General features: G+C 41.4%; 1 protein-coding gene across 1 annotated transcript in view; it reads left to right on the forward strand.

Moving 5' to 3' along the window:
* Positions 1-19274, forward strand: part of HSPA12A (heat shock protein family A (Hsp70) member 12A) — a 41217-nt gene extending 21943 nt beyond the window's left edge. Inside the window, exons 7-12 of the mRNA XM_048310950.1 lie at positions 6504-6675; positions 9676-9762; positions 10283-10387; positions 10806-11064; positions 12708-12811; positions 14083-19274. Coding sequence (XP_048166907.1) covers positions 6504-6675; positions 9676-9762; positions 10283-10387; positions 10806-11064; positions 12708-12811; positions 14083-14717 — 1362 coding nt within the window. The 3' untranslated portion in view covers positions 14718-19274. The remainder of the gene's footprint in view (positions 1-6503; positions 6676-9675; positions 9763-10282; positions 10388-10805; positions 11065-12707; positions 12812-14082) is intronic.
* The last annotated feature ends 814 nt before the right edge of the window (positions 19275-20088 follow it).

Consider the following 20088-nt stretch of genomic DNA (forward strand, 5'->3'; position numbering starts at 1 on the left):
TTTGTTAGGTATGTGCATGTATGGGTAGCAAATGTTAAGAGAAAGCAAAATGCTCATGGTTCTGTAAAGCAAAAAGTGCTTCTATGACACTGTAGATGTCAGATCTTTGCAGGATCAACTACCACCCAAACATTGTGTTGATTGGATTTTTAGTAAAAAGTCAATATTCAGTTTTCATCTAGGCTCTTATATGCAGAGTGAATATTTTTGAAAGGAGGGGAGCACCCAGCAGCTCTTCCTTCTGCCTTTGGCAAACCCATCTTTGAAAATCCTGTTTATTTTGTGGCTGTTGAGTAATTTTAAGAATCTGTCTTTGAAGAGGTAAGTGGGCAGAGCTAACTGGGCTGTCTGACCTCACTATTCTGTTTACCCACAGTATTTCTTGTACTGCAGCACTCTTCATTACTCCAAAGTCTAAGGGCAAAGCATCAGGGTATGTGAGGGTATGTGTAGTGATTTTCAAACACTTTTTATGAAGCCTTCTCCAGGCTGAAGATCCATCAAAACTGCATGCACGCTGCTTTTCCTGCAGCTTTGTGGTACCCACTCTCCCCACTCTCTGCCAACCCTGCTTCCCCTTGTGTGCCTCTTTGGGATAGTGCTGGGAGCCTTTTCCCATGTTGCTCATCTTCTTTCCTGGCACGCTCTGCCTCTGTAATTAGATCTCAGTGGTTTATTTGTGACATCCCAGTCTGATGCCATAGGACTGGAGAAAGTGCTAGCTAGTGAAAAAGGAGGAGGATTAGAGGAGCTCACTTACCAAGGCACTAAGTGGATGGTGTTATCATGAATCCCTTAACAATGGAACTGATTAGTTTAAACAGTGGAAGTTTCACAAGGCACTTAATTTCCAGCCGCTGTTTTGTCTTGCCTTGATTCAGCCTCTCAATACTTTCTTCATGCAGTCTGCACAGTGCTTAACTTGCAATCATGCCTTTCCTATTGTTACTAATTCTAATAAGTATCTTGGAAAATAGAAAAATGTTGATGTTAATCCTCAGCTTCTGTTGTTTTGACTGAATGATGTGGTCCTGAAGAGCTTCATTTCCTAATAAACCACATCATCTTTACAGAGCCGTTTCATAGGATCCAACTTCTAAATTTTATCTCTGTTGCCTACAAATGGGGCTTTGGTGGTAAAACAGGTTTGAAAGGTTTTTCCTACCAACCAGAAGAACAGATCATTGCACTTGTCTGGTCTGCAGCGTTGCTTCAGAAGTGATTAAAGTAGTGCAGTTGGTGAAGGTGACAAACTGGGAGAGAAGAATGGGCACCCAAGGCTGTGGTGGAGCTGTTCCTGCAGCTTCTGCATGTGCTCCATGTCACAGGCAGAAATGGAACCTTGCTGGTTGGGGAAGAGTAGCATTTGGCTGTGACACTGAACTGGAGTTATCCAGGGAATTTCCACCTTGTTTTGGCTTCCTGTGCAACATTAAGGAAAGCCTTTTAGTCTTTGTGCCTTGTTTTTCCAACCATGTAATGAGGGGGGCTCTTCCACACGTGTTTATCTGTTTATTTTATTGATGCTACATTTTTGTATCCAGAAATGCCTTATCAATTGTGAATGCAGTGCCTACAGCCCTGCAGCCGTACTGAATTAGGTCTTTAATGACTACAAAATATATCAAAGCACTAAAGTAGAATTCATCCAGTCAATTCTTTTAATCAGTTTTATAACTCAAAAGAACAAGTGCACTGTATGTAAGGCATGTTCCTTGTGTTACAAATCAGTGATCAGGCTTTTTTTTTCCACCTTTAGAAATATATCTGGTGTATCTCTCTGAAAAACCAGAAAAAGAAACTCTGACTGTTGCTTTCAATAATTTTCAAGGATAGGAATAGGAAACAGGTACCTTGTTAATGATGGTGTACTTCCTAACATTCTACTTCTTTTGAGATCACTGTGGTATGATAAATAAAGCCAGATAGAGCACCAGTGGTCTGCCTGGCTGTGGAGAACTGCAGCTAAATGCTAATGCTTCTAATTACAGCAGTGTTCAGACATTTTCATCTAGGCCTACCTTAAAAAGATTCAGACTGCATGGAATATTCTACTATAGTACTCTCTTTAAGGTCATATACATTGCAATATTAAATAAAAGTGCATTGCTTTTTTTTTTTTTTCCCCCTGAGTGTTGTGGTGTGTGAGGCTGGGTTTTAAAAGCAGCATCTTTTAATTTGTAGAAATGGTGATTTTGCTTGTGGTGTGGGTGAAAACAGTTCTCTGCAAGTGCTCAGACTGCTGTGCTGTACTGAGCTGCAGTCCAGACCTCAGTATTTTCTAGTGGTGAATTAGTCTAACAGTTGGCAGCAGATGCTGTTTGGGGAATCAGGAATGTGGTCTTGTGGTCAGCTGTGGCTCTCTCCTGGTGACACATCTCTGGCTATAAAAACAGAGCTGGTGGCCAGGGTGAGAATTCACCTGCATCTGGATGGTAAAGTTATTTGTGCTCCAGTACATGAGATTTTGAAGTTTGCTGTCGATGATGCATCTTGGAACATGAACAGCAGTGTGCTGGCACCAGCACACAGACCTGTGCTACTGGAGTGAGTGAGGTCTGGGAGTTCTCTTGTCAAAAAATGAAATCCTAGTCTTCAGGCATGTGAGCAAAGTTGAATTTTAGAGCAGTTCTTTTCATAGTGTTCTTTGCTTCTTCCAGGTATGTAAATGCAGCAATATCTTGCAAATTAATTTCTAAGAAATTTTTTGTGCTCAAAAGAATTTTTGTAATCCCGTGATGAGTTTTCCACTTCTGTGTTCTTGGAGAAGCTGCTGTCTGCTTCGTTCATGTTTCATAAGTGATGGCTGGGTTTATGCTGCTCGTAAGCGTTACAGGAGGAAGAAGATTTAGCAGGCTGGAGTCAAGACACTGCTCTGTTCTAAAGTCTGCTGTAAGCTGCCCTGGGCAAAAGCAAATTGGTGTGTCTGTCCCACTGCCAGAATGATCTATAGAAGGTTGAATATTGAGACATTGTTTAGATCTGTCCTGCTCAGGCCTGTTAACTTGTGAATCCCTGGTCTTTATTTCAGTAGTACTTGGGCAGCAGTGGGCAAGAACACGGAGTGAGGCAGACAGAAAGCAGAAAGTGTAAAATACAGCTAATTCCCAAATGCCTGCAATTAATAATTTTAACAAATGCATCACTGTTTCTTCATGTTGACTGCCTGCTGTTTCCACTCCTCTTTCTCTGCATGCTCAATATTTTTCTCCCATCTGTCCCTTGGCCGTAATGATGGGACAGATGTACTGCCTAAGTCTTCATCTTGGAGCTTGTATTAAAACAACCTCATTGCTTCATTCCTCCCCAGCAGTATTTATGTGTTCATGTTTCTTTATCATCTCCCCTTCCCCCATTTTCTCTGTGCTGTGTATAGATGTATAGATATATATGTAATGTGTTCTCTCTCATGGTCTAAGTAGAAATACTATATACACGAGGTATGAAATACTGATTGCTACTTATACATATATATATTTATATATAAATATGTATGTGTGTATATATGTACATGTATATGTATGTCTACATATAAAAATATGTGTTGGATGCCTTGTACCTTGTGCTGTTAAAGATTCTCTGTATGGTCTTTTTATGATGTGAAACAACCCGTTCTTCATTGTAACTGGCCCTTCAAACTCTCTGAGAAAAGCTTTTAAACAAAAAACCTCAGCATTTTCTTCATGAGGTTCTGTTAGGATCAGCTGTGCTTTGAACCGTTGAAAACTGTCATTTCTGTTGGATGTTTTCCTCAGGAGATACTTTGGGTATGTTAAAATCATAGCTAGAGAGAAAAAGGAGCAAGAATAGCATCTGCTGTGCATGGAGGGTCTGAGAACACAGATCTGAGTCCATCCGCTGCAGGTCACTGCCTTCCTCTTCTGACTGCAGTGTGAAAAGTTCATGGTACAGGCTGCTGCTGGAGGAGGGGAGGAAGCAAATGTTATTGTTAATGGTTTACTGTTTGCTTTGAGCAGAACCAGCCTTGGGAGTTTGTACTAAAATTCCCCCTAGAACAGATGATTTGTCAATTAATACAATCTTCCCCCCACCGCCACCTCCAGTTAGGAAATACCAGTGCATTCCATGTGTGTGCAACTCAGTTCTTGTCACCCCTGCAAAGCCTTTGGATTTTAATATCCTTAGCAACAAACTATTTTTTCACTAAAATACAATTTTGTCTTTAGTGCATAGGTTAGACTGAGACTAGAATTGTCTGTGCTGCTGACACATGCCAGTACAAGGAGCAGACTGAGCACTCTTGGGCTCATCCCCATTGCTAGATATTGGAAAAAACCCACTTGCTGCTCAGATTCAGAGCTCTCACACAACACGGTAATGGATTTAATACAAGTGAAAACTGCAGCAGGGTAGTTGGGAGCTATTTGTTCTCCAAGCCCTTAGAATTGCAGCAAGATCCAGATTAAGCTTTTAGCAAAACTCTCCAAAGGCAAAGACAGTTTGTGTGCAGAGACCGTACATTTTTGGAATTCTGAAGCAAATTAGACTAATGTCTGTCACAGAGTATTGATTCATATCTGGGATGTTGCTCTTTCCAGTGCAGCAAACCGAAGCTTCCTGTGTGGAAAAGCTCAGCTGGAGATAAGTGATGTTGAAGTGAGCTGGCATGAAACCAGCCCTGCCTGTGCTTACTACATCCAGATGGGTCACAGGAGGGATTGGGTTTATACTAAGGCACATCTTCATCCCCAGTACAGCTCCAGGGCCTTATCTAAACCTGTATAGATAATCTGCCAACATGCTCACATACAAGTGCTGTGATGGCAGGAGAGTCTGTGCTTAATTGCTCTTCTTAGACATTTTAGGGTTAGTCTGGCTGCTGTAAATCTGTGTGCCCCAAAGTTTGAAAGTTTGGTTGCAAACATTCTCTTCAATATAATATTTTTTTCAGTATGTGTTGCCACACAGCTGGCACGGTTTGATATTCTGTAGTATTTGCACAGTATTTTCCTTCCCACACAATTCTGCTAATTTCAGATCATGCTCTTTAGCCCAGTGGATGTAACTGAAGCTGAAAGTTTTGCCCAAAGGCAATAAAGGATGTTAAGTGACAATAATCCTAGTCATGGTGTGCTTTTAAAATAATGAGCAACCTTGATTAGTTTAACTCTTAACTCTTTCTTATTTTAGAACTTTGTTCTTGTTGTTTTGCCTTTTTTGTTACCAACAGTGAGGAAGATGCTTTCTGTAAGAATCTGTTTATCTTACTTACTAGCATGGAGAGGGTAAAATGAATCAGTAAATATGAAGGACAGTTTTGTCCTTTGTCTTACCCTGATATTACTTTTTAATCCAACTTCACTTTGAGTTTCTGGCGGCAGGTGTCAATTAGCCAGCAATTCCCACAGCCCACAAAGTAGCTTTATTGAAACCAATCTGCAGACTTTCCATGTGAGTCTGCCTTTGTTGGAGATGCTCTGTAGGGACCACAGTGTATGTGTATGGGTTGAAGGCTGGAAGACTGACTGTGGGAGCAGAAAAATGTTCATTTTGTTTTATTTGTTGGTTGGCAAGCTTTAATGCTCAGGCACTTAACTGAAAAGTAACAGCAAGTAACCCAAAAGTTGATAGGAAGAGTTGAAAGTTGCCTATTTTAACAGAATTATCATTCAGTAGGCAGAAGTACCAGGGAAAAGAAATTAAAACACAGTTTTGTGAACTGTTCTTTGAATATTTTTCTTTAAGCCCAGTTCTGAGAGTGATGTAGTTACATAAGAACTTGTGGCTTTTTGAAAATATCTGTGTCTGAAGGCTGAAAATCCAGAAAGAAAATAGAAAGAATGGCAAATGCTGATTTTATAATGTGGTATTATTTTCAGGCTTGTTCTCATTACATTTTAGGGAACCTTCCCTGTTGTATTTTGTCTCCTTGAGTATACTGAGCATTTTGAAGATGTTATAAAAGCAAATGTACTTTAAAGCAATGGATTTTGAAATAGAAAATGTTGGTTGTAAGACAGAAGATGCATTACCGGCAAAGTGTATTGTATATTCCTATACAGTTAAACAGTGCAGGAACCTCATTTTGGCAAGGACTGGGAATATCTGGGACATAAAGAATGACATACCTAAAATATTGTTGTGGCAGAGAGAGGCCAAAGGAGGCTGCAAGGAGGCTGAGGCCCCTCTTAGCTGGCAGATTCACAGGTTAATTAGGAGTTCAGGTTTTAGGCCAATTATTACAGGTTTCAAAGCGATTTTCTTCGTTTCTCCACCTGTCATGTACACAAGTGCTCGGTTAGACACTTAGCATGGTAAGTGCATGCAAACCTCCCTGTTACAGCCTGTGGAGTTGTGCTATGCAGTGTGGGCAGGACAATTCCCAGATGCAGACCTTTAGCCCCTGGCAGCAGCTCCTTTGTGGGTTGAACTCTGAGAGGTGACCCAGTGAAGCCCACGAGCTGGGGAGAGCCTTGTGCTGAGAGGGTCTGCTGGGCTGCGGGATCCCCCACCCCACTTCTCTGATCCATTCTCTCTCGCAGGCAGGAATGGCATCTCCTGAAAATCCCGAGCAGTTGATCATTGCCCTGGAACCCGAGGCTGCCTCTATCTACTGCCGAAAGCTGCGCCTGCACCAGATGATAGACCTGAGTAGTAGGGCACCTGTCAATGGCTACAGCCCGAGTGACACTATTGGAACTGGATTTACACAGGGTACTTCGGTTCATTCACTTTTTAGATTCTCATGCCTAAGTTTGCTTTGTCCCTGAGGGCTGGTTTCTGACCATTTCTTGTTATCCTTGTTCTCTTGAAATGTTTCAGGCTGGCATCAGTTTGCTTTTATAAACCGTTTTGCTGCTTACCATAGTTAGACTTGCTTAGATGTTGACTCAGCAGACATCACAGAATGATTTGGATTGGAAAGAAGCTAAAAAATCATCTTGTTCTAACCATCTGCCATCAGCAGGGACACCTTCCACTAGAGCAATTTGCTCCAAGCCCTGTCCAACCTGACCTTGAACACTTCCAGGGATGGGGCAGCCACAGCTTCTCTGGGCAGCCTGTGCCAGGGCCTCACCACCCTCACAGGGAAGAATTTCTTCCTAATATTTTAGCATGCAGGTAGCTTCCCTGTCTTGCCTTTATTTGGATGTTGTGGGAGTCTTTTAGTACTTTCACAATGGTATTTTTCTGCCTTAAGTTAGTACTTCATGTTGGATCATTTTTTTCATTTAATTTGTTGGAAGCAATTATGTGTTTGATTATCTGCATTATTGAGGCAGCACTAAATAACTGGATCTGCAATGAAACTATCAGTCTGAGGTGTTCCAAAGTATTGGCAGATGCTTTTTGATGTCATCTTTATGAAATAGCATTAATGACTTTCAACACTCAGTGGAACACATGGCATTGGAATGTAGCAGTGAATTTGTCTGCTTGTTGAAGACCAACTGGATAATGCACTTCTGATTTATTGACCTGGGATCTGTTGCTACTGTCAGTGTTTGAAGGGGAGGGACAGAGATTGGACCACTGTAAGTCACTTGCCAAAAGATCCTTCATCATCAGAGTTTTTTGAGCTTAGTAGCCTACTGAAACTGGAGGGAAATAGAGGGGGGGAAAAAAGGAAAGTGGCCTGCAGCAGTAAGATTTGATTGCTGCATAATGTGCATATTTCCCCTGTATGTCTAAATTGTAGCAGTTGCCCTCATACTGATGGTAGTGTGGCAGTCTATCCTAGAAGGAATTTTTCAGAAGAATCTGTATGTTACCACATTTGCTAGGTCACAACAGTAGAGGCAGGTGGGAGGTTGAGCTAGTAGAGCTATTCCTGCACTTAGCAGAGCATTTTTTTTTTTTAGTTAGGCAGAGTCACTACATCATTCACTCAAATCCTTGCCTCTCCTAGCCAGCACTTGTCAGATGTGTTCAGTGTTTGGAAGCCCACACAGAGTACAGGACACAATCTATTTTCAGGATTCAGTCCCTTCAGGGCCCCTTGGCTGCTGTCCCCCTCATTTGTGCCATGAACTATTCCAGTTCCATGTGATCTTACGTGAACTCACTTTCAGACAACACAGGGATTTGCTTCTGGGAAAATAATAATGGAGTTTAGTTTATCTGGTTACGGTTTTGAAGCTGGGCAGAATCTGGCAGATCATGGATTTCTGCTAATGGGCTTTTTCTTGGGTGGGGGTACCACTCTCATTCTTGACTTTGTATGGTAAAAAGCTATTGGGGATGAGAAAGGTTTCATGTCAAAATTAATGAAAACAAAGTTTGGAGTGAATTAATTTGGGGTTGGAATTAAAATTTCATAGAGGCATGGCAGGCACCCAAGACAAGCTGAGAACAGATTAAGGAGAAAAACCCTTTAAATATAAACAGAGAGAAGCACTCCAAGGGCCATATTATTGCTGTGAAGTCAAAACAAAAATTTCAGTGTTCATAGTAGCAAGGATAAGCTTGCTTCAGTTGTAGTTGAAGACTGGCTCTTGTGTTCACTTCCAGCCCACAGGAGGGAATGAAAGGATTGCCATTGATTTCTGTGGGCTTGACAGGCCCTTGCTTGGGCCTAGTTCTTGTTCTGTCATGGAATGCTTCATCTGAGCTCTCCCTGTGCTGCCCAGTCAGTGTACTGAGGCTGGGGCAGCTTCTCTGCATCGTGGGGTCTTTTTGGGGAGGGTGCAGGAGCAAGTGGAGCTGATGCTCTATTTCCTGATGACAGGCACTATAGAAAGAGGAAGCAAAGTGCATTCTGTGATTTGCGTGCTGATATTTCCACAAAGAATTTTCACTCATGGCAGGCTGCCTCTCTTGTAGTGTTTTATGAAGTGCCTTTGAAGGTGAGTGAAGATAACACAAGGAATGCAGGTTTTTTTGATCGTTGAGTTATAGAGGTTGATTTAGAAGCATAAGTAGCAGAGGTTCTCACTACTCTGCTTTCTCTTGACAGATTGTTTTGCATCTTTTAAATGTCTAAGTAGAAGTTAAATCTTGTAAGTTAACTGATTGTTACAATAGTCTTGCAAGACGACTCCTAGTTTTTAATTGGTGTATATTTTAACTATCATGAGGGTCAGCCTTGGTGGTCACTGTGTCCTTAAGAAGTTACTAATCTGAGCAGCAGTGCTTCTGGCTGCTTGTTTTGAGGTAGACTGACATCCTAAGAGGTTGGGGAGGTGTATTTGCCTGAGCACTCAAAATGAGCAGCAATTTTTGTAAGTGTGGGAATGTTCCCATCCCGGGTGGTGTCGGCGTTGTCTGGGAGCAGGCTGGGACTGCCACCTACTGATAGAGGCTGCTGTGAGCACAGCTGGCTGCCAGCCCCCCACCCTGCTGCCAGCACACGCTTTGCAAGCCAGAGTGTATTAAAAAACACAAGTCAGAGTTGTTTATAGCTTTCTTATTAGGTTATTACTGTATATGATTAATTTGCATTATTTGTATTAGGTAATTAGTATATATTAAAATACATAGAAGTATATATAACAATATCAGGGAAGATCAGGGTGGCTATAAACCATTTTTCCTTCTTTCTAGGAATGACATTCTAACATTCCTGGTTCCAATGCAATAATTTTTGTACATTTGTTTTGTTACGAAGTGACACATACAGCTCTGTCAGCCTGCTTGGCACTTGTTTCCTGCAGTTTATGATTTTATTTCTTCTTGCTTTTTTATACTCAGTAACTTCTTTCTGTCACTCACTAGGGAAGGAACATGTGCGCCGGAACCGGCAGAGCCGGACCTTCATGGTGGAAAATGTCATAGGAGAGATTTGGTCTGAGCTGGAGGAAGGTACTGTCCTTTCCTGAACAAACTTTGCTCTCACTGGTTTTGTATTGCAGGCAAATACTGTGTTTCCCACAAAGGTGCTGTGCACTGCATTGTTTTCACAGTGGTTATAAAGGGGAAAAGGAAAAAAACCCACAAGTTTAAATTCTGGACTGCAATTCTGTATGCTCTAGCAAAGTATGATTTATTAAAGAGATGCTGGAAAGCCATTGCAGCCAGAGTATTTTACTCAGAACAGGCATAACATTAATTCGGTAGCCCACTAGGATGTACACCAGCAGCATGAGCAGTCCCACTGATCTGCTTTTCAGCTGTGCTGCCTCAATAGCTTTTGACATCTGACTTTGATATCTGTTATCAATCATTGTGTTATAATTACTAGCAAAGATCAAGTCTCCAGCACAGCCATTCCTGGCTGTCTGTAGGCCATTATCTCCCCTGGTGCCTCAGGAGCTCTCATTGCAGTGAGCTGGTGTGCTCACAGTGGTGTAAATGCCCCTGGCCTCTCCCCTTGGCATTCCAGGTGATCGGTACATCGTGGTTGACAGCGGAGGAGGCACAGTGGATATGACTGTCCATCAGATCAGGCTCCCTGAAGGACATCTGAAGGAGCTCTACAAAGCAACAGGTAACGTCACTTCCACTGCTTGCTTTATGTAATTAGATTGTGTATTATACATTTGTGTAATGTTTTGGCTTGTCAGGGCAGGAAATGTATGCCTTTATTGCATTTTACAGACAGTTCTTCCTGAAATGAGACCAGCACTCAAAATTAGTATAACCCAGCTGCTGGATGGCTGAATCACTCATTTATAAGTGGTAGTGTTACAGTGGCTATGATGATACAGGAGTAACAGTGAGGCAAAGGTGAGAGCATGTTGTCTATCAGACCAGCTGTTACCTATAGAAAAGAACCTCTTTTTGTGGACCTTCTCCCATGACAGCCCTGAGAGTGTTGTTCTGATGTGTACGTGGTCAACTCGAAATGTCGTAAGAATATTAAAGAATATCCAGAATATTAAAGCTGTGTTGTGTCTGTGGTACAGGTGGACCATATGGTTCTCTAGGTGTGGACTACGAGTTTGAAAAGCTCCTGTGTAAAATATTTGGAGAGGATTTCATTGAGCAGTTTAAAATCAAGCGTCCTGCAGCCTGGGTGGATTTGATGATCGCGTTCGAGTCCCGTAAGCGGGCGGCAGCTCCCGACAGGACCAACCCCCTGAACATCACGCTGCCTTTCTCCTTCATTGACTACTACAAGAAGTTCCGAGGTCACAGCGTAGAACATGCCTTGAGGAAAAGCAAGTGAGTAGACAATTGAAACCACATGGATGCAGAATTAACTACTGGTAGCAAAGACAAATAATTAAAATATCCTAATTATATTAGGACTGAAAGGTAACGGTGTAAAAGTGTAATGCAAGGAGGAGAAAATGGGACTGCCTCTAGTGCAGTTTCCAGAATGAAAAGTTCTGATCGATGTCTTGCAAAAGCTTTTCTGTACAAGACTTGCACTTTTCAGGTATTGCTTTCTACGACTTCTGCTAGGCCACCACTGCATCACTTCCTTTGTATATTCGAGTCCCTTGCATGTTAATTAGGAATGTCAGATCAAACACAGGATTTGTTGCCTAGAACCTTAATTTTTAGCGGCCTGGATCCTGGAAAAAATCCAAGATTGTGAGATGTGTAAATATGTTCATGGTTTGAAGGAAGTTATTAACAGTATCAGATCACTGGAGAAAACATATGCTACTACATAAAGCTCTGCAAGGGGAAAGTGTTCAGCTTTTGAAGTGATGGCAGGCTTTTGTTTCTTACAGTATTTTACAAGTTTGATAATTTTCCTGATAGGCAGGGAGACATAATCCCCTCCAGAGATTTTAATTTCATGATTTTCAGTATCGAGAAGTCACTCTAAATGATAAGATCATGGACTGCTGTAGAAAAGGAGGTGAGAAGAAAGTAGAAATGGGCATTTTGCATCTTTTGAAGTTATATACTACAGAAAACTTGGAGTTTAATGGTGTAAAAGAGAATGAACAAGAGAACCTGTGAATCTGGAGCAGGAGGCTTGGGACCTGAGAGGGGAAGATTTGGTATTTAGTACCTGTACCTTAATTTTTTAAACTAGCCAGTGTTGAATGTAGTATGCAGGGTGGAACTCCTGCATCTCTTTCAGAAGTTATTGGCAAATGTACAGTAAGCTTAAATGACTTTGAACCCAGCTAAAAGTTGCTTTCTAAATGAGACTGAGGTTCTGAAATCATTAAAAATTTCTGGAAATAATCCCCCACACAAGGCCATCTCCTTTTTATTAATAACCTTAATGGTGAATCTTGGGATGCTAAATGCTCCCTTCAAATGAAATGAAATGAATTGGCTAACAGGGTAGAAAGAGTGTAAAGGTTGACATATAATGTGCATGAATGAAAGGGAGATTACTGAGCTATACAGATGTGTATCAGTGATAGAATAGCATAATGCCTGTATTCACTTAATAAATGTTATGCCTCATTAAAAATGCTGTTCTCTCTTTTGCCTCCTGAGGCTTCCCAACTTGCTTGTTTTCCTTGTGTGTTTCCAGTGGCTTTGGCCTGCTACTGCTGTAATCTAAATGTTGCCCTTCTGGGGATGAATCAGTGCTGTTTCAGATGAGCGAGCACTGCATTGACTGCCAGCTGTTTCAGAGAGCAGTTGAGCCTTGCTAATGCTGTGGAAGGCAATCAGGCAAAGAAAACAACAATTAGACAAGCAAAAATAATAATTCTCCCTTCAAGTTTTACATAACTGCAGTTGGTATGGGACTAGGGTGAGCTGGGGCACTTTCTACTAAGGAAAAGGCATGCAGATTCTGTAAACTTATTAATTCATTTATTTAATACCTGGTGGTTGTTTTGCAGCTCAGCTGCAATGCTTTAATGTTCTTTCTCACTGTTCTTTTGCAGTGTGGACTTTGTGAAGTGGTCCTCCCAGGGAATGCTGAGGATGAGCCCAGATGCAATGAATGCTCTTTTCAAACCTACGATTGACCAGATCATTCAGCACCTGAGTACGTATCTGTGTGTGATTCCATTTCTGGCTGAGCTGAAACTGGAGCTTTGCTCACCCAGTTCAACCCAGTAACAACCCTCCTGCTATGCACCAGTTGTGGACAAGGAATTCAGTTCTGAAACTTGCAGCTCTCTACAGATCAGCTAGGCAGATAATAAAAGTAAGGGATGTGTCCTGAGCACATACTCCTACTAGCTATGAACTGTTTACTGGGTGTGATCCAGTCCTGTTCCTGCCTAAGCTTCAATTACTCTGTGCTTCCAGGGCTGCAAGCATTCAGAAGGCTGACATGCACTGAGAAACCCAGATCCTGCCTTTATTTTTTTCAGTTTCAGGCAACCACTAAATAATGCCAGAAGTGTAATTCATTTCTCATTATTCCTGGTATTAAGACCTCTGGTTCCTTCCTTCCCACTGGAAGGTCACATTTGTTCATGACCATCCAAATCACTGACATCTCTAAAACACAAATGGTAAATGATGCATCATGGTAAAAGTACTTCCAGGCATGGCTTAAACAGCAATGAGTTTATTTGTCCAGTAATGGAAAGTGACATGTGCTTATTAGGAAAGTTACTATTTAAGGTCTTTTCTGGTGGAAGATGAAATTTGTATCAAGTAGAGTACAATGCATGTGGTGAGAAAAGTGTTGCTTTCTACAGATTACAAAGCACTGTTTGCAATGGAATATCCAGCTTTGCTCATCACATGTGAGGGATTATTAGCTAAATTTCAGAACTTAGTAAGACAACAATTATAGAGCAGCTTATATGTGAGCAGGGAGGGAGGCACCTAGGATTGCAACAGTTGTGGTAAGTAACTCAGTTGTTTGAACTACAAGTGAGCTGACAACTGAACTGCATGATTTTCTGGAAAGTAGGAGATGCAGGCTTAAGTTAAGAATGAACATGCGTAAAAATGTAAAGAGGTGTTATTTTGCAGGTGGTATTTGTTGTGGTTAAGATGTTTGGGTCAGAAATAATAAGTGAATTTGAAATGGGGTGATTTATCTGGAATTCAGTAAAGGGTCTGTTTTAAATGCCACTTCAGAAATGTTGTATGCTTTGAGGTAAGTGAATTCATAGTGAAATGTTGTAGAGACTACAGACATGGGACTGGTGCATGCTGAGGGTGGCAGTGTGGGCACAGATGTGTCAATTTCAGATCATGTGCAGGAAACACTCAGTGCACTCAGACATGGGGATTTTCACTGACTCTGCCTCATCACAGTGGATTTTTCCTTACTGAATGGTCTCTGTTTCTGTTCAGGTGAAGTGTTTGATAAGCCGGAGGTGACCAATGTGAAGTTTCTGTTCCTGGTGGGCGGCTTCGCTGAATCCCCCTTGCTCCAACAAGCCGTCCAGAGCGCTTTTGGCTCAAGGTGCCGGGTCATCATTCCCCAGGATGTGGGTCTGACCATCCTCAAAGGAGCTGTTCTCTTTGGCCTCGACCCTGCTGTCATCAAGGTGCGGCGTTCCCCTCTCACCTACGGTGTCGGGGTGCTCAACCGCTTTGTGGAGGGGAAGCATCCCCCGGAGAAGCTGCTGGTCAAAGACGGCACGCGCTGGTGCACTGATGTCTTTGACAAATTCATCTCAGCCGACCAGTCTGTAGCCCTGGGAGAGACTGTGACACGCAGTTACACACCTGCCAAGCCTTCTCAGTTAGTAATAGTGATCAATATCTACAGCTCAGAGCAAGACAACGTCAGCTTCATCACCGAGCCTGGCGTGAAGAAGTGCGGCACCCTGCGCTTGGATCTCACGGGAACTGACGCTTCTGTGCCCAGCCGGCGGGAGATCAAAACACTGATGCAGTTTGGGGACACTGAAATCAAAGCCATGGCTGTTGATGTTGCAACCTCTAAAAGTGTCAAAGTTGGTATTGATTTCTTAAATTACTAACGGCCCTTTCCCCCACCACAGCCTGTTTGTGAGACTGATCTTCCACTGTTGCATTTTTTGACTTCCGTCTGTCATGTCATCACCTTGAATTTCAGCAGGCTACATGAGAACAGCTAGTAAGGTGGGGTATGTCGTGTTTGTGCCCTTTGGTGACCAAAGGCTGGATTTTTGAAAGACCCTTAAAAGGTTTTGGGAGCAAAAGTTCCAGAGGTAGTAAAAGTTACCAAGTTACTCAAGCATGCTTAAAGATCTACCTTTATTTAGTAAACACTGATTATTGTTGGGTCCTGAAGGTTAGTTAAAAATATACCAAGTTGTAATCTCTTCGCCTTCTTCTTCTTCCTCCTGAGAAAAACTCACTAACCCACGTGGCTGTTGTAGGGCGTATCTGTGTGGGATATCTGTTTAAACAGCACCATCCTCTGGCAATGGGAACAAATTAGTAGTTCATAGTATTCTTTTGATTTTGCCCAGTGCTTTCAGAATTTAAAGTGCTGAAAATCAATGACTCAAAGAAATAGGAACTAAATTATTTAAATTCTGAGTAAAGAAAATCCCCAGAAATCCTTGGAATTATATTTAGGAAATAGATATGTGTTTTGGGAGCCTAATATTGATTGCTCCAGTTTGAAAACAGGGCCTTTGTTGTCAAAGCTCTCAGAACAAGCTGTCAGATTAATTAGCTAGCATTACCTTCATTATACTTCGGAAAATAATATTAAGAACAAACCTATTGCTCTTCCGGGTCTTCTAAACTTATTTTTATTAGTCTCCATCTGAAACCATAGAATCACAGAGTAGCTGAACTTGAAGGGGACATCCATTGACTGTCTGATAAAACCTCTCAGTTCTAAGCAGTATCAATCAGAACAAGTTGCTTTTTCTAATTTTTATTATCTCCAAAATGAAGATCCCTAAACTCCAGGTGACTTACTTGACAACTCTCACTGCAAAAGTTTCTTCTTACCTTTGAAAGGAATTTCTTGAGTTTAAATTCATGTGTGTTGCTTCTTCCTTGCTCCTTCACTAGATACCTCTGAGAAGTCTGGCTGCATCCTCTTTCCTGTCTGCTCTCAGGCACTTGTACACATTCCTAGCATCCCCTGAGCCTCCTTGAGTCCAACAGCCCCAGCTCTCTCAGTCTCACCTCACATGAAAGATCCCCCAATCCCTTCATTGCCTTCATGACCCTTTGTTGGTCTCAGTGCCATTTGTCCGTGTCTCTCTTGTCCTGGGAAGCACAGAACTGGACCTGGCACTCTGGACATGGTCTCACCAGGGCTGAATCAGGGGAATAATCACTTTCCTAGACCTGCTGACAGTGCTGTTCCCAGTACAGCCCAGGAGGCTGCTGGCATTCCTTGTTGCAAGGGCACGTTGCTGGCTCACGCTCAGCCTTGTGTCTGCCACGATGTCAAGGTGCTGTTCTGCTGCCAGGCTGCTTCCCAGACACTTGGTCCACAGCTTCTCCTGGTGCATGGGGTTATTCCTGCCCAGGTTTAGGACTTTGTACTTGCCTTTGCTGAACTTTTTGAGGTTCCTGTCTGCACATTTCTTCAGCCTGCCAATGTCCCTCTGACCCATCTGCTTTGTCATGCACTTCCCCAAGTGATTTTATTTGTTTTCTTGTTCATTCCTATGTTAAGATTTGGAAGCACAGCTAGATCATGGCTGAAACATTTAAACAATTCAGAAGAGACAAAACATTCAGATCAAATGTACCATAACGTGTTTTTTGTAGCAAACATTTTAGTTGAGTAAAATGTATTGCTGGGTTGACTTGAATGGCCAATGAAGTGGAAGGTAGAAGCCAATAGAATGAAAGTATAAATAGCATTAAATAAAGCATTCCTTACTGGCAATGAGCACAGAGCTCTTGACACAGGGGAAATGCACTGATGGCCACTATAGCATCTTGTTTTCCAAATAATAACTTTCTGGAAACGTTTCCTTGAGCGTGCTCACCTGGAAAATTTCTTTTGCACCTAGAATAGTTTTTATTTTGCAAAATGCTACTGGAGGAAAACTTCTGAAACATACATTCTGTATCTGCCATGAACTGGCAACTTCAGATTCAAATCCTAGTCCCACTCCAAATTATCAGACTGGTACCAACCTGCAGAATCACCCTAAAATGCTGACACTTTCCAGAGCATTTATACAGAGCTGCCTGATTACCTGCTGGAATTCATTACATTTTCAAAACTTTGCAATGTTAATTATTAATCTAAACCTTCCTTTTTAAAAAGTTGAGCATGAGTTAAATCCATTACTGACACTTCTGGGAAATTAAAGCTTTATCAGTTATTTCATTAATTTATGTTCCAATCCTGCACTTAAACTTTCTGTGTTTATCCTGGAGTTTTGCCACAGTAGAGAGCTGCAGAACTGATCCACTGCATTTTGTCATTGAGTTTTCTGTGTCTCCTGCAGAATTCCCTGGTTGAGTGGGAAATGTGTTCTGCATTCAGCTTTAAAATAAATAAATAAATAAAGGACTATGGAGAATGCTAGTCACAGTATCCTGCTGGATACTTTCTATAATTACAAAGTGTGCTTGCTAGCAGTCGATTTCCTGCTAAATTAGCTGCCTGCTAAATGCTTTAAAAGCTAAATACTGGGATTTTTTGTGTGTGTTGCTTTCCATGGTTTACAAACAAGAGAAACTTTAAGATGAGTTATGAACAATATAATTTTATGTATATACAATATTTAAATATTGTACAGAATCTTTCTTTCTACAGTGCTATTTTCTTCTATAAAAATGCACTTTGCCTCTGTTGATTTCATTCAGCTCTTAATTTTAAATAACATAGTTTCTCAATCAGCTTCTGTAATTATAGGCTTTTAAAGATGGTAAGATATGAAATGTGAAAGGCCGATCTTATAATAATAGGAAAGAAATGTTGGTGTGTCAGAGAATACAACATTCTTCCTGCAATGCAAGTCATACCAGCTAAGCACATCACACAAATGCAATAGTCTGTTGCTGGGGTTTTCATTTCTTTGTTTCAGATGGTGACCATTCCATCTCCAGCAGTTCTTCATAATAATGGATGAATCCTCCTGTAAAACCAAAAATCAGATTGTAAAATCTGGGTATACAGCTTCTTCACTAGGTTTTGGGTTTTTAAAAAGGATCTTCTCTAGTTTAAAAAACAACAACAACAAATGAAAAACTACCTTCCAAAGCCAGGCAACACTCTTGTATTGTAGCTGCAGGTAAGATCCAGTCTCTGTCTACCGTGTCCACCTACCAAAAAACAAAAGTTCTTACAGAAAAATAAGCTTTGCTGTCTTTGCATGCTTTGTTAAGCTGAATCTGTCCAGTTCTGCACAGGTTTGTTTTCAGTGGCCTTAACACAGGATTTGATCTAATAAATGGCTGCCACCCCCTGTCTCCCCTGTGAAGAGGAGGTGACCTGCAAGGTCAGGTGGCCCATGATTTTTGTGCTGTTTCCAGCCTGTCTGCAGGGAAAGCTACAGGTGGTTTCTGCAGCTCTTCTGAAGCACAGTTCCCTACACAGCAGCGATTCTCTGCCCTCTCTGATTCACCGTTTGTGAGATCCCATCTGGATCCAAGCAGGGCCTTGTTGCTGAGAAGGGCCTTGTTGCTGAGATCCCTGTAACTGTAAAATGTGGTTTACATATTTTTGCACTTCCTCCTTCAGTCTGGTGAGAACACTATCAAGTTTATCTTTGCAGAGCACTGAACTACTGAAGAAACTCCCAGCTGTCCTTGTTGCCCTCTTTCAGAATGGAAAATCAGCTTGTCTCTCTAAGGAATTAGAATTGTTGAGTAGAATATTATGCTGTGGTCTATAGACTATAACCCAATTAAACAACTTTACATTGTAAGAGGCATGTGGATGCCCATTTTGATAAAGGATGCTAGGCTGTAAAAGTAATATGAAATTTACTAGGAAACGAGGCGTTCTTAGAACTGTAGTTGTGATACTTTTGCAGGAGATTCCCTGCAGAGCATTTTTTTAGTAGGGGTTTTGGATGACATTGTGCAACTTAATGTTGAAAAGACAACAAGGCCTGCTATCCATAGGGAAAGCAGAAGGTCTTGGCAGGAGTTTTGCTCTAAGCAGACTTGCAAGTTTGGGTCCAAGTTACTGAACTCTCGGCTGAAGTTTAGCAGCTAATTGTGATGGAATGATTAATTGTGCTAGAATATGATAAATGTGCAGTGGTGGTTAGGACAGCTTGCATTGGTATGAGTATACCAATATTAATATACAGGAGTTTTAATGCATTATTATGAGAAGGCTAATTATATATTGCAGAGATTTAATAGCCAAGATAAGCTGCATATTTATGATACGAAGTGGCTTAAGCGGATGAACAGTATAAAAGTTTTTGGGCATAATGTCACACCTGCTTGAAATAGTCTTAAACTATATTATAAAACCAACCATTGTGGTCTTGTTCACCTCTGTGCAAGATAAATTCAGATTTCACTGATACTTGGAGCTGTTCACAACTTGTCTGGATTGTATCTTGAGTGTTCTTGTGTCTTCAGTCATGTCAAATAAAATACCTTAAAACTAATTTCTCTTTTTTGGTGCTACTATTCTTACGAAAATGGCTATAAAAAGAAACCTAATTTATTATGAAAGTGAGACAGGCCAAGTGGTTATGCATGAATTTGGGTGCTCACCTTCATGTGTGTAACTGAGCAGAAGTGACACCAACCATCTGTACTGCTTTAGTTGTGTCCTCCGAGTGTGCCCAAGGTGGAACTTCACTGCTGCTCATGACTCAACTTCCAGCAAAATTGGTGTAGCTGTCCAAGTAAGGTTTTGTTGGAGTTCAGACAGAAAGACTTTGAGCAATACCCAAAGCAGATCAATTATTTTCTGTAATGATGCTCTCAGAGAGCCATGAAATCAAATACAAATTTTGATAAAGAGAACTGTAATCTCTTAGGTCTTGCATTATTGAAAGCTGTTTTATTGTTAAAAATGCGTTATCAGGCCAATAAGCTGGCCAATAACCAGGTACATTAGCATGAGAATGTGCCTTTTTATAGATCTAGGGGTGTTTAGTAAGGTCCAGCTGCACTGAAAAAACCCTTGCATAACAATTTGTGCAGCATTACATTCTTCTGCTAACAGCTGTAGGCCATGTCCCTCTGAAATTCAGCAGTGTTGGCACAAGCTCTGGAGGTGATTCAGTGGCACAGGTGACCTTGGTCCACGAGGTTGCAAAGATGCAGAGAGTGACCTGAGATGCTTTAGCAGCCACTACAGCCAGCTTCCACCTATTTGCTGCAATGAAGGTGTTTTACAAGTGCTTTATGACTATAATTATAAACACCATCCTAATAGGCTAGGTACTGTATTTAACTTGTAATGAACTTGAT

This window comes from Corvus hawaiiensis, chromosome 8, assembly GCF_020740725.1.
Source record: "Corvus hawaiiensis isolate bCorHaw1 chromosome 8, bCorHaw1.pri.cur, whole genome shotgun sequence".
NCBI classification, from domain to species: Eukaryota; Metazoa; Chordata; class Aves; order Passeriformes; family Corvidae; genus Corvus; species Corvus hawaiiensis.